A 27,832-nucleotide genomic window follows, 5' to 3' on the forward strand; every position below is an offset into this window, starting at 1 on the left:
TTTTCCCTTAATAATGTGGTTTGTTTATGTTTGTTATGGAAGAAGAGAGGGAGGAAGTGAGACTTGTTGAAGAGGGAGGGAGGGGGAAATAATGAGAAAAGAGAGTCAACTATTTGTTTCCACTGCTTCTGTCACCGCCTGGCCTGCGCCTCTTTGTCTCATTACATAAACCATATCATTACTCCCCACTATCCCCCACACATCTATTTCTTCCCCCTCTTTCTTTTCCTTTCCTTTTTACTCTGATACGTAAATGAACCGAGACCATCTATATCAACAACATGCACTTCTTTTTTTACGGCCTAATTTGTAATAGCTTTTCCTTATGGGTTTCTCCTCAAAGTTTTAAGTGGACATCGGACGGTGTGCCAACATGGATACTGGGCCCTGAAGAGGGTGGATTGTGAGATCCCACATCGATTAGAAAAGAGAACGGGTGCTAACGAGGACGCTGGACCCTAAAGGGGTTTAGAGGGGAATGAAACATTATTTATAAGAGTGTAGAAATCTCTTACTAGCATACGTGTTTTAAAATCTTGAGGGGAAATCCAAGGAAAAAATCAAAGAAGACAATATTTGCTAGCGGTGGGCTTAGGGTCTCGTATAATCATAGAAACTCTATAATCACGTTGCCTAGATGTACGAGAATACTGGAGTCTGCTCTATATAAAGCGACATGAATTCTTGTCCCTTGGTACTTACTAAAATTATGAGCTATATATATATATATTTTAAAAAATTGGATTGATAATAAATAGAAAAATAGGGAAGTGAAATATTTAATTTATTTTGTTTTAAAAATGGAGAGAAATAAATAAAATAGTGTGAAAATGGGAGACTTTGAGGCATCATCACACTTCATGCTTATATCAGCTCCACCTGCTGTGATCCACGTGTCACGCACGACAATGGGTTTGGTCGTGGACCAAATTCAGAAGTCAGTGGGCCCACTTCTTTGGAGTGTCAAGTGTGCATATATACCCATTCATAATTACCATCAACAATTATTCCTTTTTCTTTTCAAACTATATAATATATAAATATATAATTTTTTTTTTTTTTTTTTTTTTTTACCACTCATGTCAATTCAATCTCTACATATACCTTCCATTTACACGGAACGTCAAAGCCCAAGCCTTTTGTTATGCCTATGGAGACGTCGTTGTACCGTTCTTGTCTCTAACTCCAACTGAATTCATGTCTTGTCTCGCACTAATTTTTGTAAAAATTAATGAGAAGCTTCATGAAAATGAGAATTTAAGTAGGAGACTAGAACTGTAACAGTCCGAGGCCACTCCTAGTAGATATTGCCATCATCCTTATGATTTTAAAACGCGTCTATCAGGAAGAAGTTTCTACACCCTTATAAGGAATGCTTCATTTCTCCTCCAACCAACGTGGGATCTCACACCCCCTTATGGTTCCAACATCATTGCTGGCTTATCCTCTGATACCCTTTGTAACAGTCCAAGACCACTATTAATGCATATTGTTCGCTTTGACTCATTACGTATCATCGTCAGCCTCACGATTTTAAAACACGTTTATAAGAAATGTTTCGTCCTCATATCCAACCAATGTGGGATCTCACAATCCACCCCCCTTGTAGTCCCAGCGTCCTTGCTAGCTCATCAAGCAGTGTCCGACTCTAATACCCTTTGTAACAGCTTAAGACCACTACTAGTGCATATTATTCGTTTTGACTCATTACGTATCATTTTCAACCTCACAATTTTAAAACGCATTTATTAAGAAAAGATTCTACACGTTTATAAGAAATGTTTCGTCCTCATCTCCGACCAATGTGGGATCTCACAATCCACCTCCCTTGTAGTCCCAGCGTCCTTGCTGGCTCATCACGCAGTGTCTGACTCTAATACCCTTTGTAACAGCTCAAGGCTACTGCTAGTGAATATTATTCGCTTTAACTCATTACATACGATCGTCAGCCTCGCGATTTTAAATGTATCGATTAAGAAGAGATTTCTACACATTCATAAAGAATGTTTCGTTCCTATCTCGAACCAATGTGATAAAAAAAAAAAAACGCATAGATTCTCCCACATGAAAAACCACAAAACACAATCAACTGTTTCTTAGGATTGCGGACTTCCCAACTGATTAGCCGGCATGCCACCACGTGGGTCCCACTCAAAAAAGAAAAAAAAAACATTCTAAGTAACTGAGGTTAATTATTATTATTATTATTATAAATAATTAATTTGGAAATTTATTAATAAATTAATGTAACGTATGAGTGAAGGAGAGTGATGTGGTACTTTGCTTATGACTTCTCCAAGTCAAAAATAATAATAATAATAATAATAATAATTACATTACTAATTTTTACTTTCTTTTTCCCTTTAATGGGATGAGTTTGACATTGACGTAACTGAGATTATCATTTCACTTTCCCTTTTTCCTTCTTTAATACGATAATTAAGCTTAATCTAACGTTCGATTGTCTCTCTTTTTTCTTCTCCTCTAACGTAAATTCCGTTCCCTTTAATTTCTATATTTTAGTTCGTTCGCAATGAAGTTGTCGAGTTTTTAGATTTGTATTATGGAGTAATTTGACTTTTTCAAAACTTGGGTCGATTCAGGTTAAAAGTAATTGAAAATTTCGAGAAAAGTTATGAAGAGAAAAGACGTTTTTTAAAATAATCACAACGGTTTATTTGGGTCTCAATGAAAAATTCAACCGAGTAATAAATAAGTTAAGATTTTGTAATGATTGGATATAAAAGTTGAATGAGCTCGACTCCTCTCACGACTTAGGGTTTGTCGCTTGAGAAGGAAAGGTCTACTTTTTTTTTGTGGTTGCTAATTTCATTGGCTAAGATCTTGGTCGTAGGTGTCTATGGAGGGGTAATGTCGTCATTTGCTACCATCGTTAGTAGTTTCGTAGAGGAAGCATGTCAATGTTATTGCTAGGTTCCCCGCCAATGGTACCTGACGTTGAAAGAACAGAAAAATTAGTTAGGATCGAAACAATTTTTGGGTGCTGGTTGTCGATCATACTTGTGGAAATCATTAAATTTGAACATTTTTTATAATAATGTCGAAAAATATCGACCGTCACTCAGTTTTTTCACTGCGTGCTTTTGAGTGGCCCAACTAGTGTTTTCAAATTAGGGTTTCGGTTTTACACCAACATATAAAATACTATCGACTCTTTTTCTTTGAAATTTAAGTCTAGATACTGTTTCCTACGGAAATATTAAGATATTAGAAACAGAAATTAGTTTTTTGAACCTCACCTAAACTATGAACAAAATCCCTGTCGATGGTACCTCCATGTTGAACGAACAAAAATTGGTCGGGTGCGAAACCATTTTTGGGTGTTGGTTGCCGATCATAATTTTTGAAATCATTAAATTTGAACATTGCGCACAATAATGTTGAAAAATATCAACGGTTACTTAGGTTTTTCCACTGCGTGCTTCGAGTGCCCTACTAGGGTTTCCAAATTAGGATTTTGGTTTTACGCTCACATGTATAGTGCTATCGGCTCTTTTTCTTCAAAATTCAAGAACCGATACTGTTTCCTATGGAGATATAAGATATTAGAAAGAGAAAATAACTTTTCGAAACTCCCCTAAACCACAAACAAAAATCTCGTTGATGGTACCCTGACGTTGAACGAACCAAAAATTCGCTTGGAGCGAAACTATTTTTGGGTGCTGGTTGCCAATCATACCTGTCAAAATCATCAAATTTGAACATTGCCCGCAATAATGTTGAAAAATATCGACCGTTACTTAGTTTTTTTCCACACATGCTTCGAGTGACACCACTAGGGTTTCCATATCATGATTTCGATTTTACGTCCATATATTGACTTTTTTCTTTGAAATCTATCTCTTTAAATATAGTTCCACCAACTTTTTCGTAAGATCGATAGCCTTTCCTCAAATAAAACGTGCAAACTTGTGAGACCAGCCACAACTGTTCAAATTGTACTGTAACCTATCACGATCTTTGATAACTCTACAATGAATTCCATGACAAAAATCTTTCGTTCTCAATCATGAATACTTAAAAATTAATAAATTTAGAGTTTTGGACTAGTGCTACCTGTTGGATGATGGAAGTCCCACATCGATTAAATTAGGGAATGATCATGTGTTTATAAGTGAGGAATACTAACTCCATTGGGATGAGGCCTGGATGAGGCCTTTTGGGGAAGCCCAAAGCAAAGCCATGAGAGTTTATGCTCAAAGTGGACAATATCATACCATTGTGGAGAGTCGTGTTCGTCTAACATGGTATCAGAGCCATCATGCCCTAAAACTTAGTCGTACCAACCTGGTATCAGAGTCATGCCCTAAAACTTAGTCATACCAATAGATTGGTAGAACTCCAAAAGAAAAAGGAGTCAAGCCTCCTCGAAGGCAGTAAAAAATAACTAAGACTCAAAAGGAGTCGAGCCTCGATTAAGGGGAGGCGCACTTTGTTTAGGAAATGATCATGGGTTTATAAGTGAGGAATACTAACTTCATTGGGATGAGGCCTCGATGATCATGGGTTTATAAGTGATCATGGGTTTATAAGTGAGGAATACTAACTCCATTGGGATGAGGCCTCGATTAAGGGGAGGCGCACTTTGTTTAGGAAATGATCATGGATTTATAAGTGAGGAATACTAACTCCATTGGGATGAGGCCTTTTGGGGAAGCCCCAAGCAAAGCGAGTTTATGCTCAAAGTGGACAATATCATACCATTGTACTACCAAGATTTATCGAAAAAGGGGAACGGTGGGTCTCAGTTAAAAACACATTCATGAGATCCACTTTTTTAAATACACATAAATATCTATTGTAAACGTGGCCATTATGGAGAACTTACTAATTTGCCTTAACTTCATCTACCAGAAGCTATCAACAAGAAAACGAGTCGAGATAGTAGTATCTCGTGCTTTGTTTTAGGTGTAAGTAAACTAATTGGTGAAAGGTCTAGCGAATAAGGGGTGTTATCATCTATCATCTTCGGCGGGAGCATAATCTTTGTAATCATTTTTCAAGTCGTTCTATCTTATGTGTTTCTTTGTTGTTTTACGAGGCTTAGAATTTTTATTGAAGGGTCCCGTAGGCTTTGTCTAAGGTTGGGCCGGAGAAATCTTTTGGACTATCCTAAAATTTTGGGTTGGTTCAGTCGGTGACTCGAGCAACCCAAATGGAGCTCACAACCCAACCCAACTCAACCACACCCAATCCTCTACTTTTCAGGTTGTGTTGGGTTGGGTTCTTAGGTTGTACTTTTTTTAATTTACAATACATGTTAAATTAATAACTAAAATCTTATCAAACTCAACCTTACTAGTTACAACACATCACTAATATTAGTTACAAAGGTAAAATATTCTTAATCTTCGTAATAATCTTAACTGTAGGGTAGGGTTGAGTTAAGTTGTAACCCGAAATGTCAATCTGCAAACCAATTTGAATTTTTGGTTTTTCAAAAATTCATCTTAACCCAAATCGAAAAAAGTCTGGCTCAACCCAATCTTTATGGTTTAGGTTGGGTAGTTCAGGTTGGTGTTATGATGATTTCGACAATCACCAACTTCCACATGCTTTATTTACTGATAGAAGACGTGCTCAATTCGTTGTTTGTTGCTCCAACTTAGGAGTAGAAGCTATAGAGCCTTTTTTCGACCGAAGGCTACTCCAACTCCAAATTCATATAATGTTAGGGACGAGCTCATTTTTTAACAAATAAAAAAAAAAAAAAAAAAAAAAAAAAAAAAAAAAAAAAAAAAAAAAAAAAAAAAAAAAAAAAAAAANTGAGTGGTTAGAAATTAGAATTGATGACTACTTAGAGTTATCCAAAATGAACTTCAGATTATTTTTTTATTTTATTTTATTTTGTCTGTCTATTTCTAAATTTTCATACTTAATGGATAAGGCAGTAGATTGTGAATCAACGTCGTTGACTCCTGAGAATGTTTGCTTAATCCACCACACGTAAAGGGTGTGTGAAAGTTCTCTATTTATAATCAAATAAATTTCAAGGATATGAAAATAGTAATAAATGGAAATAATAATAAATGGAAAGATACCTATGGTAAAGATATTTTTCTTATAATAAAATATCAAATATGATATATATGGTAAACTATAATTTAGTACTAAATATCTTTAACACCCCCCGCAAACTGAGCGTCGGATTTGAATGATCGTGAAGCTTGGATCTGAAAAATTCAAAGAGAGGTCGAGAAACACTTTTTGTGAAGATGTCAACAACCTGGTTCGGAAGAGGCGTAGAGAAACACTTTCTTGGCCATCGAAACCTGCAGAGAGATCGTTGCTTAGTGGCGATGCTGCCTTGGCTTCAGCGAGAATATGTCTTAATTCATGAAGAGGGATCGTCGCTCAGCGACGATGTTGCCTTGACTCCAGTGAGAATATGTCTAACCCAAGAAGCCCTTCCTAGACCAAGGGACAAAGACAATGTTGAAGCCGGAAGAGTCGCCACAGTGGGCGAAGGAGCCAATTTGGCTAGAAGGGTGGCGGCGACTTGGTTGACGAAGAGGCCAGTGCTGCGTCCAAATTCCAAAGGTAAATCTTTGCAAAAGGTCGATGGGCTTATCAAGATTCCGTATATTTTCGAAGAGAACGCTGATGAGGATCCTAAGATTAGGGTTTCTGTGAAGGATGAAGGGTTGATTGGGAAGAAAATGAGAGAGACTATGTTGGCTAAAGGGAAACCGATTGTGTTGGAGAAGGTGAGGTTGTATGTACAGAGTATGGCGAAGGGTGATTTGGAGGTCAAAAGGGTGGAGCTGAAGAGTAATCAATCGGCTCCGCATATCGCAGCCATGGCGACTGCCCCTCCGGCGTCAAAGCCAGCAGTGGTGGTGGAGAAGAACAATAAAGGATTTCATAAGTCATTGAAAAGAAAAGATCAGGATTGCTAAACCGAAAAAGCTCTGATACCCTGAGAATATTTGCTTAATTAATCACATCTAAATGGTGTGTGAAAGTTCCCTATTTATAATCAAATAAATTACAACGATATGATAATAGTAATAAATAGAAATAACAATAAACGAAAAGATACTTATGTTAAGAGATATTTGCCTTATAATAAAATATCAAATATGATATACTTGGTAAACTATAATTTAGTACTAAATATTCTTAACAACTCCAAAGAACTAAGCGAAGAACCATCAATAAGTATCTCCGAGTAACCTTCAATTTAGCTATAGAAGCTAGAAATTGAGTTTGAAAACGTTGTCTTGAATAATTGTAAGTCGTTGAATGAGTTGTATGTCTAATCCTAGGTGAAGTCACATTTTCACGTGTTAGTGCTAGTTAGGTCTCGTTGTATACCTATGAGATAACGTTGCATAGAGGTTCTTAAGTTTATGGATAATACGACAAAGTCTACCCGAGATAACTAACACCTTTTAAAAATTATGTATTGTGATTTATCTTGGACCGATGGGCAAATGAAAGATTGATTGAATCACAATCTAAAAGGTGTGTTTTTTACATGCGCATTAAATTTTTCAGGTAGTTGAGACTCCCGCTACCATAGAGATTGCATATGTTTATAGTCATCGACCATTATTGGCACTCTACAGAAAAAGGTGCAAGTAGTTCCCTATCTACTGGGAAGAGGTCGAAGAATGCCAATGAATGATTTCTCTATAGTTTTCTTCCTTAAATCATTTTTATGACACAATCTTGTACTTCATTCACACATTACCATAGGTAACATGCATGTTCATTATCATTAACATCAATTAGGGTTGAGTCTTAGAAAACTCATCGTCATGATACATGCACATCATCTTAATATGTAATACCATCTTATTAAGTCATCTCATCATCATGCATCTTAATGCCCATACTCGTTTGGCCTAAACCCAAGAAACGCTCCTAACCTACCAATGTTGAAACCCTCGCACTAATCATATGCCCAACTACACGTCTGACTTGCGCATGTTCACTATCTAACCTAGTTCACGCAAGATCCAACTTGCACGTTCAACATTTCTCTGACTTGTTTTCTACCCCATCTAACCAATTCGACACTTCTTTGATTAGTTTGGTCCTTTCCAAACAATACATCACTATGTACCTCAATTTCAAACAAATCGAGTTTAGTTCGAATCATTTGGTCCAATTTTTGTTCGTCTCATATCTAATGATTAAAATCAAACATAACCTAATGGCTTAATTAATTGCTACAACTTTGACATTTGTGAAGCTGTTCATGCAATAATATGTTTGAATAATTATAAAGTTCTTTTTTTTTTCTTCCATTAATGCCATGCTTATTAAAATGAGTTGTTAAATAATGATTACCATTTTTTCCTTTTGAGAAATTAATGACCTAAATTCAAAAACTTTCAAAATCATATGTAAAGTTCTTTCATAATAATTTCTTAGGTCCATTAAATGATGCTTTTTTTCTTCTCTTTATTATTATTTTGGGGAAGAAGACGGGTCTGACCCTAAAGAATCGAGCTAAAAGCAGTAATGATAGTCGTATAAGTTGATGGACTAGTTAAGTAGTTTGTTCCGATCCTTTCTTTTTCTTGTAATAAAGAAAATCCTTTTTTAAAAAAGAACTAGGAATTAGTTTATCGAGATAGTGGAATATCGTGACCATATCCTAATCACAAAATACCATAAATCTACCATCAAAACATGGTGGTCGTGCTTGTTGGAAAAGAAAGGCTCATGTGAATGAAGCCCAACAACCCATTTCAACCACTAGCCCAAACTCCAAACCTAGACAAAGCTTCAGCCCCCCTAGCCCATGATTGCCAACCCTCTAGGCATCAAACGTAGATACGTCTCCAGCCCCCTAGCCCATGGTCGAGCTCAAGCTGTCCAAGCTGCTTGCACATGAATGTCGAGTGATCCCGACTCCTCCAAGTTGATAGTCGGCTTGCATACGGGCTCTTTTAAGTTCATGTTAGGTGATCGATATTACAACTATACCATGAAAAGAGTAGGTTGTGACCCTCATGTGCAAACAAGTAAGGTGGTGATATGGAAGTGACACCCAATTGGCCAAGCAAGGACTGAGATAGACAAGTGCCAAGATGTGGCTGAGGAGAATGTTACATCATCCAACACACCATTTAAAGTGTGCATGAAAGCCAGGATAAGGTCTAAGCAAGATGGAGGGAATGAGTAGACAAGAGAGACAAAGATACGCTTAATAAAGGGTCAGGTAGGCCATCGGGGTTCTAGAGGAATTCAAGTATGGAGGTTTGAAGTTAAGCCCGACCATATGAAATATGAATGCTTACCAAATTTGGTGTCGATTAGACACTAGACAAATGTTTCATGGAGTTGTATGACCGTTCCCCAAAATCATATCTTCTTCGGGAAAATTGAAAATACCTAAAAAAAATGTACCTTAGGGGAAGGCATGGTTCAACTTTCCACCCGTCCCGGTCCCTGTGGCCTAAGGGAGCTACCTTGTGTTACATACATGTGTCACAACGTGAGCGAACGCTACGAAACGAGTGTGTCGGGTATCTTTCTTTGAAATGGGTATTTTAAGGGCAGTGTTAGACGACAGGAGTATACCGACATTGCGCCACAACTCATGTATCAGAGGTTGAATTGTGCACTTGCTATCAGGAACTGATTCCGTAAATGATTTAACATGGACATAGGAAAGTCTAATGCCTTGATAGAACCCAGATGGATAGATGTTCAGGATGTCCCGATGAGATAAATAACACGTGGGTCAGTCCGATTGATATGTCCAAACAAACCATGACGGCCCAGCTGTCCCAAGACATGGGATGGTATACCAATGCCTAGATCATTCGATGGGAACCTAGAAGATGATGAGATGTCATGTTGCTTACGAGAGACCTTGGCCTAGAGTAGAGGTAAAGTCGAGCTAGATGTCTTGACCTAGTGTATAGGCAAGTCTCTAGAGTCGTAGACGATTAAACATGCATGCACAGGTAGCGTAGGTGGCCGAACAAACTTGGATTGCGCATTAGTTGTGTTTTGTTAACGAAGACGAACCTCACCTAAGGTCTAATAAAGTCAAAAAGGCAAGCAAAAAATGAATATGAGGCTTGAATTTTCTTCAAGTTTATCGTGAGCGTATCAAGATTACAACGCCACACAGTTGAAAATATATGATCGTGACAGTTGGTATCAGAGCCACAGTTTGTGTGTCTAGTCAGACAAGATAGCGAGAGAAATGAGCTTGAGGGTTGCATGAAGATATCACAAGTGCGTCAAGAGTGTCGATGTCGACAAGTCATTTGTGAGTTGAAGTCAAGACTCCCCCAAGCTCAAGAGTGTCGTAGTTGACACATCAACAAGGGGAGTTCTATCCGTCAGTAAGCATAAAATAAGCTCATTTGTCAAGGACTTAGGGTTCAGGCAATAGAGAATTTGAAGGGATACTAGGTTGGGGTGCCTTAAGAAGAACCATTCACTTTAAAGGAATAATATCAGTGGCTCCAATAAAAGAAGTCAGGGGTCAAGTGAGACATGTACAGGTCAAGTGCCAGATTGAGCACCAAACAAGTCCTTAAGGGGGATGACATTGCTCCAAATGAGGTACGCGAGTTAAGTGGAGGAGAGCCGGAGATAATAGATTGCTCTGTTGGGATTTATGCCTTAAAGCCTCGTAATTAATTATTTAATTTTTAATAATAATTTATATTATTTTATTTGTAATTTAATTGTTATCCATGGTATGAAAATTCAAGGTTATTAATGTAATCTTGAACCGTATGTGGTTGACATACAAGATCGTGTTCAAGTAATAACTTAAAGAGTCTATAGTATATGGATAAGGTTAGGTGTCGGTGTCTTATCCTGGTAACACTATTGATATGACCCACTTTGTAATAGTTAGAAATGATTTGATCCAAATCATTCATTTGGAGACATGTAAGTGGGGGTATCCTATACAATGAGTTTGTATAAGACTAGACTAAGAAATATTTAATCTCTCGTCATAAATCCGTTAATTAAGAAGATTAATATTTCACATGATGATCATATGCGACTCGATCTTAATCCTGAGTGAGTTATAAACTTGAGGGCTTGTCCTTCAATTTACATGGTGAGAATGACTCTTTAGCCGATTCAATATGCCTACTATTTTGGGGACTTACCAAATAGGGAGTTGGAACATAATATCATGACATGGAATTTGCTCCATTCCAAATAAGGAAAGGAGATGAGTTCTTCTGTTAAGTATTGATTTCCAGACTTGAAAAAGGGGCCCACCCTTTCATTGGCCCAAGAGGGACTTAGTTTATGATTCGATCATAGACAAAGTGTTCATCAGAGAACCAATAGTACTTAAGTGAAAGATGTAATTATAGGGGTAAAACGAACTTTTGACCCAGCTGTAATTATGAACAACTCGTGAAAGATCAACTTGCTTGTAATGATTATATCAATGAACATAACTTGTCATATCATGCATAAGAGTGCAACTCTAGGTCTATAGTGGGATGACCTATAGTTAAGGAATGAAAATTAATTAATCTAAAAGTTTAATTAATTAATTTTGTATAATTGGAGCTTATAATTTATAGGTCCCTTGTTAGGTTATAGTAATGCTAAAAGGTTCAACTTTCTTCATTTGAAGTGTTCAAATTGATATATATTAAATATCAAAGAGAAAATAATTTTAATTTGAAATGTCAAATTAATATTTAATATAATAGATATATTAAATAAATATAATATATTTAATTTAAAAGTTTCAAATTAATATTTAATGTATTAAATAGGTTAAATATAAATGGAGAAAAAATATATTAATGAGAAGGGTTCAAATTAATATTTAATATATTAAATATATTAAAAAGAAAAAGTATATTTATTGTATCTGATACAATTAAATATTAAATAAATTAATGTATTTGATACATTAAATAAAAATATATTTGAAATTTGAATGAGATTCAAATTAATTAAATATATATTAAAATATTTTATAATATCTAAATATGATTTGTACCAGGTATTATATTCTAATATATTAAATATGCAAATATATTATTTGTACAAAGATTCTCCAAGAGTCCCTATAAATTAATCTACAGAGAATTCTCGAAACTCTTTCTCTTCTCCATTTCCTTTGAGATTTTCTTTCAAGAGGCTACCACAAGCCTTGGAGCTTCGGCCTTGTGTTCGAGTCATAGCAAGAAAGATCTTAGCAAGAAAGATCTTGTGGAATGTGGAAGAGCGTTTGCATGGTTGAATTACTTCAAGAAGTCTTGCAAGCTAGGGTTTCTACAAATGTAGAGTTCTTATACTCGAATTTATTGCTTTTGTTTGAATTCTTAATAAATTTTGAAACGGTTCTCAATACTTCCGCTACGTGGATGAAGAGTTCATTCCCTTCATGCTCACCTCGTAGAAGTGCTCCAAGGAGCGAGCACAAGTGTATTCCTTGAGCAACTACCTCATGCCTAAGATGGGTGGTTTCACAAGAATTGTCAAGACCAGTATCAACTAAAAAAGAGAGCATCAGACCGAAAATGAAGGCAAAGAAGAATGAAGCCATGGTAAAAATCCAGTGAAGGTCAATGCAGCAATCGCCACATGAAAATGGCCAAGTCAAGAGTTGGCTGAAGTGTAGTGCCAACAAAGGAAAGATCTGCTAAGGGATGTGATCATTATGAGAAAATGATGTGGTTGGGCTGAGGATCCCCACCCGCAACATGCACCAATTTGGGTGACTCAAAGAATATGCAAGTTGAGGCTAAAGTGGCTATGATTGGGGCGAGTGCCCTCGAGCCAGTCCATGGTCTGTCTGTTGAGTATCACTAGCCATAGGAGAAAGGTGTGGAAGAGGCAGCCTCACCCACAACCATCACAAGGGAAGTCCATAGTTTGTCTGGTAAGTGTCCCTAACCAATCTTGAAGAAAGAGTATCGTAAGCGTCAACCTCACCCACAACTATGAAAAGTTGAATAGTTTTTATATTTGCCCTGAAGCACATTTATTTCCAGTAAGTCAGTTAGCAGCAACTTAGACTCCGTTTCCACAAGAGTTGGTGCCACAAAGAAGAATGTCGTGGTTGACTTGTGAACCTTACCTCGAGGGGTGCACTAGAGTATGCAGTTTGGCCAAAAGAAGTGCCAAAACTAAGTAACAAGAATAATTTATTTATATAAAAAATTTAATAATATTCTCTTAATTTATTTTATTTTAAATTAAGTAAAATTATTATAATTAAATACTTGTTTATCAAAATTAATTTGAAAATTATTTAAAATTAAATAATATAATAAAATTATTAAAAATAAGTTATTTATATAAAATAGGAAGATATTCGAAACATTCTATTTTGAAACACTATATATACGGAGATATTCTAAACCAAAAACTTCCGTAACCTATTTTGCTACAGAAGAAAAACATTGAACAAGGGTTCACGAAGAAGACAAGAACAGGGTATTTATTTCTTGCTTTTGTCTTCAATTCTCCACGAGAGGACGCTCCTCGATCCACATAGAACACACACGAAAATCTCCTCTTGAATGGCGAGTGATTAACAAGCCTTCGATCGTTATCTTCTTTGAAATCGCCTCGATTTTCTCAATTTCCCGATACATATCTGAATTAAACTCCTGGTTTCCTGTAATCAGTGTTCAAACAATTTCCGAGTCGATTCTGCTCGATTTCTGCTCGATTTCTGCTCGATTTCTGGCATTTATTGAGCTCACCCCCACTTTTTGTTAGTGGGATCTCGACAAATTCTCTTCTCGTAGGTTGTTTGGAAACTTTTGAATGGATACTAATAATTGGAGACCTACACAAGGTGGAGAACCCGGAATCGAAGCCGGGGATTGGAGGTCTCAATTGCAGCCCGATTCTCGGCAACGAATTGTCAACAAAATGTACGGTTTTTCTTAAACGTTTATTGCATCATGCCCTACTCTTATTATTTCTTATTTGAGGAACGCGTTTGAGTTTTTTTATAGCTTTTTTGTTTCGTGTTCATTGGTTTAGGTTTAGTTACTGTGAGCAGCAAAACTTTGGAAATATAGAACATTTTCTCGGATTTTGTGTATATAACTTATAGATGCGAACTGTTCCCAGAACGTAGTTCGTTAAAATTGCCACCATAGATTTTCGAATCTCTGGATTGAAGATATAGTAGGTTAGGTTTAGTGGGGGAGGTTCCTATTTGTTTCTTCAGGTAATATCCCCTTCTTTAAGCATAAGAAGCATAGGCTATTTGTCGCAGAATGGATCTTGAATTTTTCTTGACCGCCCTAAATACATTCCCTTTGAAGTATCTAATATTTTGAGTCATGGACATGGATTGCTACTGTAGTTTTCCTTTCAAGAACAGCTTTCCATGCTTTTGTGTTTGATAAATTAGTTAGACATTATGTTTTCCTGTTATTTTGTGTTAGAATGGAGACATTGAAGAGACACCTTCCTGTTTCTGGTCATGAGGGATTGAGTGAGCTGAAAAAAATTGCTGTAAGGTTTGAGGAAAAGATTTATACTGCCGCTACCAGCCAGGTATTTCTTACTCACTTTGTTGTAGTTTAAATCAAAGATTGTATGAATAAACATATTCTCATTTACGTTTAGCCCATATGCTAATAGCAATAAGATTCCAACTTGATTTGGTACCTAGATTTAGCTATGTATTCTTGTCCTAAACACAGCAGTGTTTTAGCGATCTCTTGAGTACTCTCACCGACTCTATTTTGAAACTCTGTTTCAGTCAGATTACCTAAGGAAAATATCTCTGAAGATGCTTACTATGGAAACAAAATCTCAGACCCCTATGGGAACTTCATTACCATCCAATCCTATGGTGCCTAGCAATAAGCCTCTGGATTCTGGTAAGTGATCATCAGACAATCTGCCACTATGTTGTGTACATGATGAAAATTTTAATAACATGTTGAAGTCAATTTGTGAATGAATTTCTCAAAGAGTCTCTGTTCTTGGATATTGTAACAATTTCTCAATTAACATATGGCGTTTTATTTGACTCGATGTTGTGTATTTTATCTTAAACAGCATCACAAAGCATGCAGCCCCAAGTTCTAAATCAAGGGCAATCAATTTCTGTTCCTCAGTCTTCTAATCAGCCTCAGTCACGCCAGCAACTACTCTCCCAGAATATCCAAAATAATATTGTTTCTCAGAGTTCATCCAGCTTACCTTCTGCAGTACCTCCTGTCTCTGGATTAGCTTCATCTTCAATGCCAAACATGGTTGGCCAGAATCCAAGCATGCAAAATGTATCTGGAATTCCACAGAATTCTGTTGGAAATGCTATGGGTCAAGGGGTTCCTTCCAATGTATTTACCAACTCTCAGAGGCCAGTACAAGGAAGACAAGTAGTTACCCAACAGCAACAGCAGCAGGCACAAACCCAGCAACAGCAGTTTCTTTTTCATCAACAACAGTTGCAGCAGCAGATGATGAATAAGAAGTTTCAGCAGGGAAGTATACCACAACAACGTATGCAATCTCACATCCCACAACAACAACAGAATCTAATGCAACCAAATCAACTGCAATCATCTCAGCAATCTGCTATGCAACCTTCTATGATGCAACCTTCTCTGTCTAATCTTCAACAAAACCAACAATCTTCCATTCAACAGCCCACTCAATCCATGCTTCAGCAACCTCAACAGCCAGTTCTTAGGCAGCAGCCACAGTCCCAGCAACATGCTGTCATGCATCCACAGTCTACAATGTCACAGCAGACTAGCTTGCCTTCACAGCAGCAACAACAGCTAATTAGTCAGCAACCAAATTCTTCAAACATGCAGCAAAATCCATTAATTGGGCAGCAAAACAGTGTTGGGGACATGCAGCAACACCTGCCTCAGCAATCTAGGTCGCATGGGCAGCAGAGCAATCTATCAAATATGCAGTCTCCACCATCGCAGCAGCAGCAGTTAATGGCTCAGCAAAACAACCTTTCAAATTTGCAGCAGCAACAGCAGTTAGGACCTCAAAGTAATGTTTCTGCACTACAGCAACAACAAATGCATGGAACTCAGTCAGGTAACTCAAACATGCAATCAGATCAGCACCCAATGCATATGCTGCAACAGAACAAGGTTCATATGCAGCAGCAACCTCCACAAAATGCATCAAATTTATTGTCAGCACAAGGTCCGCAAGGGCAACTTCAGTCATCCCAACAGTTGATGTCACAGATTCCATTGCAGTCCACCCAAGTCCAACAACAGGTACCTCTACATCAGCAGCAGCAACAGCAGCCAAATGCCATGTCACATGATCTCCAACAAAGGCTTCAAGTTGGAGGTCAAGCACCAAGCTCCCTGCTTCAATCACAAAATGTAATGGATCAGCAAAAGCAGTTGTATCATTCACAAAGAGCTCTTCCAGAGACATCATCGAGTATGTTTTCTTGCTAAATTTAGAACCTTGCATTTTGAATTTTTGATGCTAACATTATCATTCTTCGTCAATTTTTTTGTGATAAGTGTGGATTGCAGCATGCCTCTTTCTATTATATCCTTTTGGTCTACCTTCAGCATTTTTGTGCATGAAGCATGGATGTAAACATGTGACACAAATACGATAAAACATGATTTTCTTGAAAAATTAGGAGAGACACAACAGTGATACAATCAATACAGTTCTAAAAAATTATTATGCAGCTCAGAATTTCATGTTTATTATGTTCTTTATTTCCATCTCTTTTCAGCTGAAAACTTATTTCTGTATCTAGGAATATTTTACTGAGTTTTGTTTTTCCTTCTATTACCCTTCTTTTCATAATAAGAAATTGTAAATCAACCTTGAGGTTGGCGTGAATGGATTCCGAGGAGCTATTACAAGAAAACCTTCCAAATCTAAATGGGGAGAAAACAGTGATTATTGTTGTTGTTGTATCCATCAATATTTGTGCTCGCTTGTGCAAGCTTAATTGCCTGACCCTGATTTTGTTTGCCAATGAAACTTGTAAGATTTTAAACTACAAGGATGTGGCCACCGTGGTTGAAACTTATTCTCTCTTGGCCATGTATTGTTTTTTCACTGGCCCCAGTGTCCACTATCAAGGTGGTTTAGATAAAGAATAAATGTGATTATTAGACAATGATTTGTGAAAGGCACCGTAATGCGAGGGCATGTACTTTGTTGTTCAGAAAGCATCTATAGATTTCTTTTGTTGTGAAAACTTTCTTGGTTTCTGTCTAAAAAAGCTATCAGGAGCTAACTTCACACTTCTAAATAATTCCACTTTTCCTTTCAACCACCAACATATAAGCACTTCATATAACTAGTCTTCTATATAATCGGGAAGGCACAAGGATAAGTTAAATAATCCAACTGTATAAGACTAACCCTCAGTAATAATCCTACAGTTGAGGAAGACGTGATCAATGCCTTTTTATTCCCCCCGTCTGTTGGGCCTTCTACTGTGGCCCCAATTCTCTATTTTCTTTTACTGTTATCAACGAAGGCTGAGTTTCTTATTACTATGGAGCTCTCTATCTCTATGCTGCAGTTCAGTTACATCCCCTCGGCTCTCATTTTCCATATCCACTGACCTTTATTTCATTTATGTAGCATCTTTAGATTCCACGGCTCAGACAGGACAAGCCAATGGTGGAGATTGGCAAGAGGAGATTTATCAGAAGGTGCTTAGCTAACACTTCATCTCTCTTCAATGAGTTTTTCTTTACTCTTTAGAGATTCAAAAGGAAGTTCATTCAATTTGCAATATTAGTAGAGGAGGTACTATTTGCAATCTTCGATAATTCAGTTTAAAATTGTATAAATTATAACTTTTTATGGTAAGATTTAACAAATCATCAAGTTAACTTCGTATATTTTCAACATCTAAATTGTTTAGAAACAGGTATTAACTTATGTTCATTCATTTTGTAAAAGTTAATTAATCTGCATATTGTTCTTTTTCAATTCATCCAAATATATATATTTTGTTGTGTTGTAGTCATGTATATTTAAATATCACATTTTTACAAAATATAATTAATGGGCTGTGAGGTGGGGCTATTCACTTCATCTCACTTGTGTCTCCCCCTTGGTCATAACCTTAGAAGTGCTATTTTATGGACCCAGTGGTGGAAGAGATTCAGACGATATTCCTCTTAGGAAAAGATTTTCTCTAAGCGAGGGAGACTCACCTTGATCTAGTCTGTCTTAAGTGGAATCCCCACTTGCATTTTATCCTTATTTAGGGTCCTTATTAGTACTCTGAGAGGTCATATGTAACTTTCTATGGGAAGGTGTGGAGGTAAGGAAGAGTCCTTGCATGGTTGGGGGATTGGGTACTGGGAATTTGTGGGATGTAGCAAGACCTTGCTAGCTAAGTGGTTGTCGCACTTTTCTGTGAGACTGACAGTTTGTGGTATAAGGTCATTTCGATCACCTTCTACAGACGTGTTAGTTTGCTAGATCTCTTTGGTGCAGATTCTTCAAGGCGTTGTCAGCCATGGAGTCTCAGTTCCATGTTGGAGGAGTTTCTTACCCATCAACCTTTCAGGAAAAGGGTAGCAGGCTTTGGTCTCTTTCTAGATTTCATGCGTCTCTTTGAGTTTCGGTCTATAAAGAATTTTGTAATTATCCCTAAGGTCTTATTTTGCTTGACTGAAGCCCTCATGGAGTTTATTTATTATTATTATTATTATTTTAATATTTTCGGTTTATTCTTTTCTTTTGCTCGATGAAAGCTTGACTTTTAATTTAAAAAAAAAAAGGAAAATAGTAAGATATGATAAGATATAGGCATTCGGGATATTCATTGGCATGGTGAAAAGTTACCAACAAGTTGTAGTTCTTCCGTGAGGAGTTTATAAAAGACACTTCAATTTGAGTCAATTATAAAGGGAGTAAAAAATAGTCTGAGTGAATACCAAGAACATGATTTTTGTCAATATCTAAGTGTTTTGGCCTTGCTGTGCATCTCAACTAGTTTAGTCCTAGGACATCAATATTATCTCTGCTAGTCTAGTCCTAGAATGTGCATTTGATTCTACAACATTTGGTTTATAGAAAATTGTTAGAATATCAATGTCCTAAGTTCCTTTACTTTTCCACATGCTCCAATGCTATTGGCCAACCAAAGCTGGTTAGTAGAATTGTGGGCTTGTTGCTTCTTTCAAGCCTCAAAGTTTGAAGTAGAGCTCTGATTGCATTCATTCACCACACTTTTCCTTTTCTTCTTTGCTAATGATCACACAGCAATACAACGTATGGATTAGGTTTAGCTTACTCAAGAAACAAAAAATATGAATGAGAAAATGCAAACATTATGAAATGGACAGGGAAATAAAAGATGGGTCGGATATTCCTGATCCTTCCTTCAAAGTATGCACCAACTAGATATTAAAGTCATGTTTGGCTATCTTTTTTTGAAACCTTTCAGGTGCATTCACCCCTTCATAGAAAAAATTGACTTTTTCGATAACATTCCTTTACATGGTGTAAAAGAAACTTCCTTGAGCTTCGAGAACAATCAAAGCAAAATCAACTGAATAAACTTGGCAAATGATCCCAAGGTCATCTGTATTCCTCTCTTCTAAAGCATAAAAGCTTAAAAGCGAAGAGTTCTTGTTCCATCTCTTCATTCTCTGGGCACTTCTCTTTTGCTTTGAAGATTTGGAAATTTGATTACCGAAGGTTTGGTTTAGTCTGGTGTGTGTCAATTTTCGAAGATTGTAGACAAGTGGCTCTTTGAAGTTTTTTCTGGCTGTTGATTTAAAGTCAAGGTTAGAGTGTTCTATGCAGCTATAACTCATCTTTGCTTTTTTAGGAGAGAGAGATCTTTACCAGCAATAAAATTCCTTTGAATTCCTTTTAATTGGGTTGCTTTATGCAAATCCTTATGTAGAACTCTATTTCTACAAACCTAGACTGGAGACATTATGTTTGATCTCCCACCTTTGGCATGAGCAAGTCTCATCTCATGCCTTTAGGCTATTTCTGTTGGTTGGTACTAACAAGGCCTTTCCAATAAAAATGAGAGAAAAGGGGGTTTAATTTTTAAAATGTTAATGAATTTTGAGAAGGAACAAAAGGATGGATTGGGATTTCCCCCTTGCTGTTCTGGACAGTAAAGGCGTAGGTTCTAAATTGCGGTATTGTGATAGTGGCCAGTTGCTTTAGTTGCCTCCTTGAGAAAGGGTTCAGTAACATTCATATCGTTGATGACGATACTCTTGTTTTCTCAATGTTTGAGTAGGGAAGATCCACAATCTCTTCAATTCATTTATATCTTTGAAAAGATATTCGGGCCTAAGTGAATGGGACTAGATCCATGTTTGTGGGTATTAATTGATTGCATTGGTGAAGATTGTATTGATTAAAAAGTCAGCAGTGTGGCTGAGGACTTTGGTTTTAAAGTAGTTGTTTGGGCTTTGGCCGTTGATTATTTAGGCATCCAGCTGCTTTGAAGTCCAAGTGTGATGTTTTAGCTGCATCTGGAGAGAATTGCATCTAAAGCCTTTAGAAACATAGCTCAAAGGAGGTGGGATTCTACTGCTTTCTTTGTTACTCCCTAACTTTCCTAATTACTTATTTATGTATTTTGAGGCGCCCAAGTGTTAGAGTATTGAGTTTCTTAGGTATCTTTTGTCAAAAGGTCTGATATAGGAGGGTGGCTCCTGTTTGATTAATTGGAAGATAGAGTCTCTACATAAGGCACTTTAACGTAGGATGCAACTTTCTTTTTCTTTTATTTTTTGTCAAGGAGGATTCTTTGTTCTACTTGCTTTAGCAAATGTCTTTTTCTCTTTGTAGAATTTAGAATCCGTTTAAAATTTTTGTTTAACTGCTTTCTCCTCCTTTTTGTAGATTAAAGCTATGAAGGAGTTGTACTTTTTTGAACTGAAAGAAATGTATCAGAAAATTCTTCCAAAAGTGAATCAGGTATGTGATTCTGCATCTATATCCTAGGGCATTTGACTTTTTGATATTATTAATTGCGGAAGAAGCTGAATCCTCGTTGAGTGAATCCATTGATCTATCACCTTTTGTTCATATCTTCGAGCATTGCAATTTTTTTACCACTTCAGCTGTTTAATGCCCTTTCCTTCACCCGCATTGTAGTTTTTCTCATTCCCCTTATTCCCCTTATTGTTATGCACTGATGTTGTCTAATTTGATATTTTATTGTGCAGTTGGAAAATCTTCCACAGCAACCGAAGTCAGAGCAGCTAAATAAGCTAAAGACATTTAAGTTAATCTTGGAACGCCTTATAGCATTCTTACAGATTTCAAAAAGTAATATCGTAATTGGATTGAAAGATAAGATAGGCCACTATGAGAAGCAGATTGTTAGTTTTTTAAATTCTAATAGGCCAAGGAATCCAGTATCTACACTGCAGCCAGGACAGCTTCCTGCCTCTCACATGCAATCTATACAGCAGTCACAATCACAGATGACTCCATTACAGTCTCCTGACAATCAAATCAATCCCCAACTACATTCTGCGAACATGCAAGGTTCTGTGGCTCCGGTGCAGCAGAACAATATGAACAATATGCAGCATAATTCTCTTCCAACTTTTTCAGGATCAGCAGCACAACAAAACATGACGATCCCAATGCAGCCTGGTTCGAGTTTGGAATCAGGACAAGGAAATTCACTGAGCTCGTTTCAGCAGGTTGCTTCTGGGTCTTTGCAACAGAATCCTGCAAACAGTTCCCAAAGGGCAAACAATAATTCTTTGCCATCACAAAATGGGGTGAACACTCTGCAGCCAAACATCGGTTCTCTTCAAACAAATCATAACATGCTTCAACATCAACATCTAAAACAGGATCCGCAACAACAGCTGAAACAACAAATGCAGCAGAGACAGATGCAGCAGCTAAAGCAGCAGCAGATGCTGCAGCACCAGCAACAGCAACAGCAACCACAATTACATCAGCAACAGTCGCAGCTACACCAGCAAGGAAAGCCGCAGTTACCTGCACAAATGCAGGCACACCAATTGTCACACCTTAATCAAATCGAGATGAGACAGGGGCTTGCTACAAAGCCAGGGATGTTTCAACATCTCCCAGCGGCTCACCGCTCAGGTTATACCCATCAGCAGCAGATGAAACCAGGAACTTCATTACCAATTTCACCCCAAATCTTTCAGACTGCATCCCCTCAAGTTGCTCAAAATTCTTCACAGGTCGACCAACAAAATCTGCTTTCATCCATTACCAAAGTTCCACCTTTGCAATCTGCAAGCTCCCCTTTAGTTGTACTATCTCCTTCAACGCCTGTGGCTCCATCTCCAATGCCGGGTGATTCTGAAAAACCCACTTCTGGTGTCTCAGCACTTACAAATGCTGGGAATACTGGACAACAAACTAGTGTGTCTGGGACACAAGTCCAGTCTCTTGCCATTGGTACCCCCGGGATATCTGCCTCCCCATTACTTGCTGAGTTTAGTGGTACAGATGGCGCTTATGCCAATGCATTACCAACTGTTTCCGGAAAATCAAGTGCTGCAGAGCAGCCTCTTGAGCGCCTAATTAAAGCTGTTAGTCAAAACCTTGAGTGCTTTTAGTTGTTTCTGGCTTAAGTTGTTACCTATTCTTCTTGATTGTTTATAACATTGGTAACCTTATTATGGTTTTCAGGTTAAATCAATGTCGCCTAAAGCTTTGAGTGCCTCTGTCAATGGCATTGGATCAGTTGTTAGTATGATTGATAGGGTAGCAGGCTCGGCCCCTGGCAATGGGTCAAGAGCTGCAGTCGGGGAGGATCTGGTTGCCATGACAAAATGTCGGCTGCAAGCAAGAAATTTTGTTTCACATGATGGATCAAATGGAACAAAAAAGATGAGACGCTACACAAGTGCAATGCCCTTAAATGTTGTATCATCAGCTGGAAGCATAAACGATGTTTTTAAACCGTTTACTGGTGCAGAGACATCCGATCTCGAGTCAACTGCAACATCTAGGGCCAAAAGGTCCAGGGTTGAGGTAATAACAACTTTTACATATTGTATTTTCTATGTGGGTAAAATAATTTTCTTTTTAAGTATAGATAGATATTGTTAAGAGATGCCACAAGTTGAAGAACAGATGACCCTCATCTTTAGGTATCTAACTACATTTAGAGATCACACATGCTTCACCGTTTTACATATAATTCCAATTTCATTAGGAATTTATATTGTTTTATTGGATGTCGTTCAATATTCTAACTAACTTCATAACCTACTTGGACATTTGAACTTGATATACTTTTTCTCGTTCTTTGATTTTTGCTTTTTTTGCTTTCTGGTGGGGGTTAGGGTGGAGGGTGGTATTAGTCACGTACATTTTTGTTAAATATTAGCATATTTAAAGAAGTGGTTTTTATTTTTTTTAAAAGGGCATCAGCATTATTTTAGCCCCCTGAATTCAAATTTCAATTTTTTCCCTTTTTGTTTATTTATTTGATGGTTCAATGTCTTGGAGATGGAGAAAAATTAATTTCAAGCTATAGTATTCGTGTTCTTAGATTGTCCGTGTTATTGGCTTGATACATTATATTTGTACGATAGAGACTTGAATATGAAAGCAACTAAACAAATTTATAATGTATTATAGATGATAGCAGATAGCAGATAGAATAGGCAGTGTGATTAAAATTTCCACCTAGTTTAAAATTTAAAGTTTCCTTTTGGCTTGCAATTTTCTCATCAATCTTTATGTTAGAATATCAACTCAATATTGTCTGTTTCGAACTTGTATAGGCCCACTTTAGTTTTATCAATCACTTGCTTTGCTATTTGAATAATATATATATATATATATATATATATATATATATATTTACCTGTTGCAGGCCAATCATGTTCTACTGGAAGAAATAAGGGAAATAAACCAACGTCTTATCGACACGGTGGTTGTAATCAGTGATGAAGTAGTTGATCCAAGTGCTTTAGCAGCTGCTGCTGATGGGAGCGAAGGAACAATTGTCAAGTGTTCTTTTAGTGCTGTGGCTCTCAGTCCCAGCTTAAAATCCCAGTACATGTCCGCACAAATGGTGGGCAGATTTCTTACATATCAGGTTCTTCATTGTCTGCGTGATTATCTGTTTTCTTACCCGTGTATTATTATTTTGCAGTCTCCAATTCAGCCTCTACGGTTACTTGTTCCTACAAATTATCCAAATTGTTCTCCAATACTCCTAGACAAGTTTCCTGTTGAAGTCAGGTTAGTTTACATGGGTTCTGTTTTTTTTTTTTTTTTTTTTTTTTTTTTTTTTTTTTTTTTTTTTTTTTTTTNCCGAACCCTTCTCTACGTTCAAAGCATATAAAATATATATGTGCAACAGGCTATTTGCATCAAATAAATAAATTAAAAAAAAACGACATCATAAATTTGTACAAAATTTAAAATGTATGTACCATTTTTAAATCTAAACTAACTAGAAAGGATGAACAAATTTCTAGTTGAACAGATTAATGGAATAAATTGAAAATGACCCTTGATTTTAGGACCGAAGTTCTAGTTAATCAGATTGATACTTCTCGAGTTGTTCTTAGGTATTTGTGCATCCTCACACCTTAGTTTTGGTGGAAGCATAGGCTATTAGATTGCAGATTGATTCTTTGAAAAGGTCCACATGACAATTTGATCTAGCGACGACCTTCCTCATGAAGTGCTTTATCAATCTCTGCCTTTTGTGTATAGAAACTAAATGTTTATTGCTTCTTGTATGCATACATGTATGCATGTCTGATGGTTTTTTTTTTTAAATGGGAGACAATTTCATTGGCACTTTTTCTATGTCAAAGATTTTTCTGTTTCTCTACATCCTAAGATATATATTGTTTAAATAAGAAACGGGAAAACTTCATTCATCAAAAAATGGAATGATTGGTGTGTAAATCTACAATTGGTGAATTATGTTTGTTGTCTCCACTGGTGGTGGCCCTGGGATATATTTTCCTTTCGTACAAGCAAGACATACTCATTGCGGTTACTAGGTCCTATGGCTGGTAGAGCTCCACCTCAACTGATACAGACTCTTGCAATCTGCTGAGATATAACTGAATCTTTTGATTTTGAGTTAACATTCTAGCTCTTAAAACCAACACTTCGAATTTGTTTTCGTACTATTTCCTAAACTCGTTTGTTTTAGCTTGGTGAGCTCCCCTAATTTATTGCTTTAGATGGAAAGTTCAAACCGTAAGTCGCATTGGTGGACAAACGCTATCTAGGTGGGATCCGGAATATCTTGTACCATTTGTAAATACCATAGCTGAGCAATTCCCTCTAAGTGATAAGAGGCTAAGCTCACCTTTCTACCTTAGGTGTCTGATTGATGTCGGAAAAAAGTGTTTAGGCTAATCCAACCTAAAGGGTCTTCTAGCCCATTGAAGCAAGGAAAGTCAAAATTTTAGTACGATCAAGTTTCCTCCAAAACTCCAAAATTTTTAGAAATGGTTGTCCTAGAAATCCCTTCTCCTTGTTTTTGCTTGACTTTGAGCACTTGAAGTCAGACCTTCTTTGTGTATTCCAACTCAAGAGCATGGCATCCAATTTGACATGAAGTTGCTCAGCCTTCTCATTATAGGCCAATTGCCTACTCTTCGGATAAGAGTAAATTGAAGAGTTTGGTAAGTTGTTCTTGTACAAATTCACCCCTAACTGATGGCTCTAATACCAAATTGTTACGGGCCCAAATCTGCTATCGAGTTATGGGTCTCTGGTAAGTGGAGGTAGAAGGTGTTTGTATGAGTGAAGAGAGAGTAGGATTCTTCTTTCGGCCTATTTTGAACAATTGAATCCCAAATAAAGGGAGCCTTAATACCTCTGAGTTGAAGTACTCAAAGACTAATTGATAATTTTAGGTACTGTATTCATTGGTGTTTATGACTATTTGTACAAGTTGAATAACAACCATTGTTACGTCAAGAGACGTCAAGAGACATGACATCCAATTTTGCATGAAGCTGCTCAACCTTGCTCAACCTTCTCATTATAGACCAATCGCCTGCTGTTCAGATAAGAGTAAATTGGTAAGCTGTTCTTGCACAAATTCATTCATAACTATTGGCTATGGTACCAAATTGTGACTGGCCCAAATTTGCAATCGAGTTATGGGTCTCTAGTAAGTGGGAGATAGAAGGTGTTTGTGTGGGTGAAGAGAGAAGTAGTACACTTGTCAGGGCGGATCATTCTCCTAAAATATAAGAAATAATTAAAAGTAGAAATGAAAGTGGAGAACTTCTTAAAGATGCTGAAAACAAAAATGCATAAAGAAAAATTCAACCAACAACGAAAAATAATTTAGAATTGGTTAGAAATAGAAATGAAAGTGAAGACTCCTTAAGATACAATAAAAAAATGCTAAAGAAAAATTCAACCAGCCACTAAAAATAATTTGAATTGGTTAGCCTTCAATTATTTTGTTTTTCTTTGTAATCGTCAGTGGGTTCCGTACGTGACTGCTTCTTTCTGCTATGAGTATAACGTGTGTACATTGTAGTAGCATTGTATCAAAAGCTCCTTCTCATCTTCGTTTAGGAAGAAAGAAAATGTTGTGACAAGCGGGTATATGTATGCTTTCTTGGGCTTTGGAGTGAAAGTAACAATAGAACTTCTAGAGGATGGAACGTCATTCTAACAACGTTTAGCTTTGTTGTTAGGTTCCATGTTTCCTATGGGCTTCAGTAACAAAGCTTTTTTATAATTATTTGCCTATGCCCTTATTTTTTTTTTCTCAATGAGAGAGTTTGATAATTAAAAAAAGACTAAAAAATAGGCTAAACTGACTTCTATTGCTCCCCTTTTCATTTTTTTAATTTTTTTTTCTCTTCCACGAAACATTGGGCGATTTGATCATCTTCTGCCTGTCTTCTCTTTGGTGAATGCCTTGTTTTTCTCTGTACTACCTGTGTCTATGTAAGGAAATAGAGAATAAGGTATAGAATATTAGGTTGGCACATTTGTCTTTATTTAAGAAGTTTGTGGGAGGGAGAGTTCATGCTTCTTGCTTAAAATCCTGAAATTTTCTGTTAAATGTCATTACTATATTTGTTAATTTCGTTTCGGTTTCGGTTTCTTTGGTCCCTAGCAGTCTATTATCCTTATTATCATCATTTTCTTTTTGCAGGAAGGAATACGAAGACCTTTCAATAAAGGCCAAGTCAAGATTTAGCATATCCTTGAGGAACCTTTCACAACCTATGTCACTTGGGGACATAGCGAGAACTTGGGATGTCTGTGCACGTACTGTTGTTTCTGAGTACGCTCAGCAGAGCGGCGGTGGCAGCTTCTGTTCAAGGTATGGAGCTTGGGAGAATTGTTTGAGCGCTGCATGATTCAAAGAATCGATCGAAAAGGATTTGGCCGACTGACCAGCTCGGTATGTTTAGGGAAGACGGGCAGTTTATTCAAGTAACGTTAGCGTATCATAAGGTATGCCTCACTAAAGCTGAAAGTACACGCTGCATGTTGTTTAATCAGGGCTAGGCTAATTCAGTATTTATATTACCACGGTGGATCTGCTTTGCTTGTGAACACTGATTCCTCTTTGTTCTCTCTCTCTCTCTCTCTCTCTCTCTCTCTCTCTCTATATGTAAATCATGAAATGAGGGACTGTAAAAGTGAAATACCTGATGTTCACTGAATGCATAAATTTATTGTCTGAGTTGAAAAGTATATGTGGGAATAAAATTACTGCTGTGTTCATCTTGGACTAGACCTACTGGAATTTGTAGTAACCCAATTTTTTTGGCTACATGCTGATTGGAGCCATTACTTGAATGAACAATGTTTTGATTGTTGCTGGAACATATTTGGAGTATCTTTTTTTGAGGGCCTAGGGTGATCATATGAACTCGGTTGAATTAGGTTAAAAACTCGACTCTCGGTTTGACCTGTTGACATA

At 37.0% G+C, this 27,832-nt stretch overlaps 1 protein-coding gene across 3 annotated transcripts; it reads left to right on the forward strand.

Annotated features, from left to right (window-relative positions):
* Positions 1-13,360: 13,360 nt before the first annotated feature.
* On the forward strand, positions 13,361-27,649 carry LOC111811208 (mediator of RNA polymerase II transcription subunit 15a-like). Of its 3 annotated transcripts, none has more exons than XR_002817513.1 (12): positions 13,361-13,865; positions 14,388-14,499; positions 14,708-14,828; positions 15,010-16,371; positions 17,548-17,618; positions 20,797-20,871; positions 21,123-22,481; positions 22,582-22,926; positions 23,777-23,977; positions 24,059-24,147; positions 25,791-25,958; positions 27,056-27,314. XR_002817513.1 is itself a non-coding variant. In XM_023697962.1 (11 exons), the coding sequence occupies exons 1-11, from the start codon at positions 13,756-13,758 to the stop codon at positions 27,261-27,263; spliced, it is 4,053 nt and encodes a 1,350-aa protein (XP_023553730.1). In that variant the 5' UTR covers positions 13,361-13,755; the 3' UTR covers positions 27,264-27,649. The 3 variants fall into 3 exon arrangements, 1 of the variants encoding a protein (XP_023553730.1); XR_002817514.1 differs by having other exon boundaries at positions 25,829-25,958; XM_023697962.1 differs by lacking the exon at positions 25,791-25,958 and having other exon boundaries at positions 27,056-27,649.
* Positions 27,650-27,832: the final 183 nt, after the last annotated feature.

The sequence above is a fragment of the Cucurbita pepo genome, chromosome LG15 (genome assembly GCF_002806865.2).
Source record: "Cucurbita pepo subsp. pepo cultivar mu-cu-16 chromosome LG15, ASM280686v2, whole genome shotgun sequence".
In the NCBI taxonomy this organism is placed as follows: Eukaryota; Viridiplantae; Streptophyta; class Magnoliopsida; order Cucurbitales; family Cucurbitaceae; genus Cucurbita; species Cucurbita pepo.

Excerpts from the sequence above, each read along its gene's own strand:
- LOC111811208 (XM_023697962.1), top strand. The coding sequence starts at position 13,756 with ATGGATACTAATAATTGGAGACCTACACAAGGTGGAGAACCCGGAATC. Across the intron at positions 22,927-23,776 it reads CCAAAAGGTCCAGGGTTGAG|GCCAATCATGTTCTACTGGA; the intron begins GTAATAACAACT and ends TACCTGTTGCAG. Across the intron at positions 24,148-27,055 it reads AAGTTTCCTGTTGAAGTCAG|GAAGGAATACGAAGACCTTT; the intron begins GTTAGTTTACAT and ends TTCTTTTTGCAG.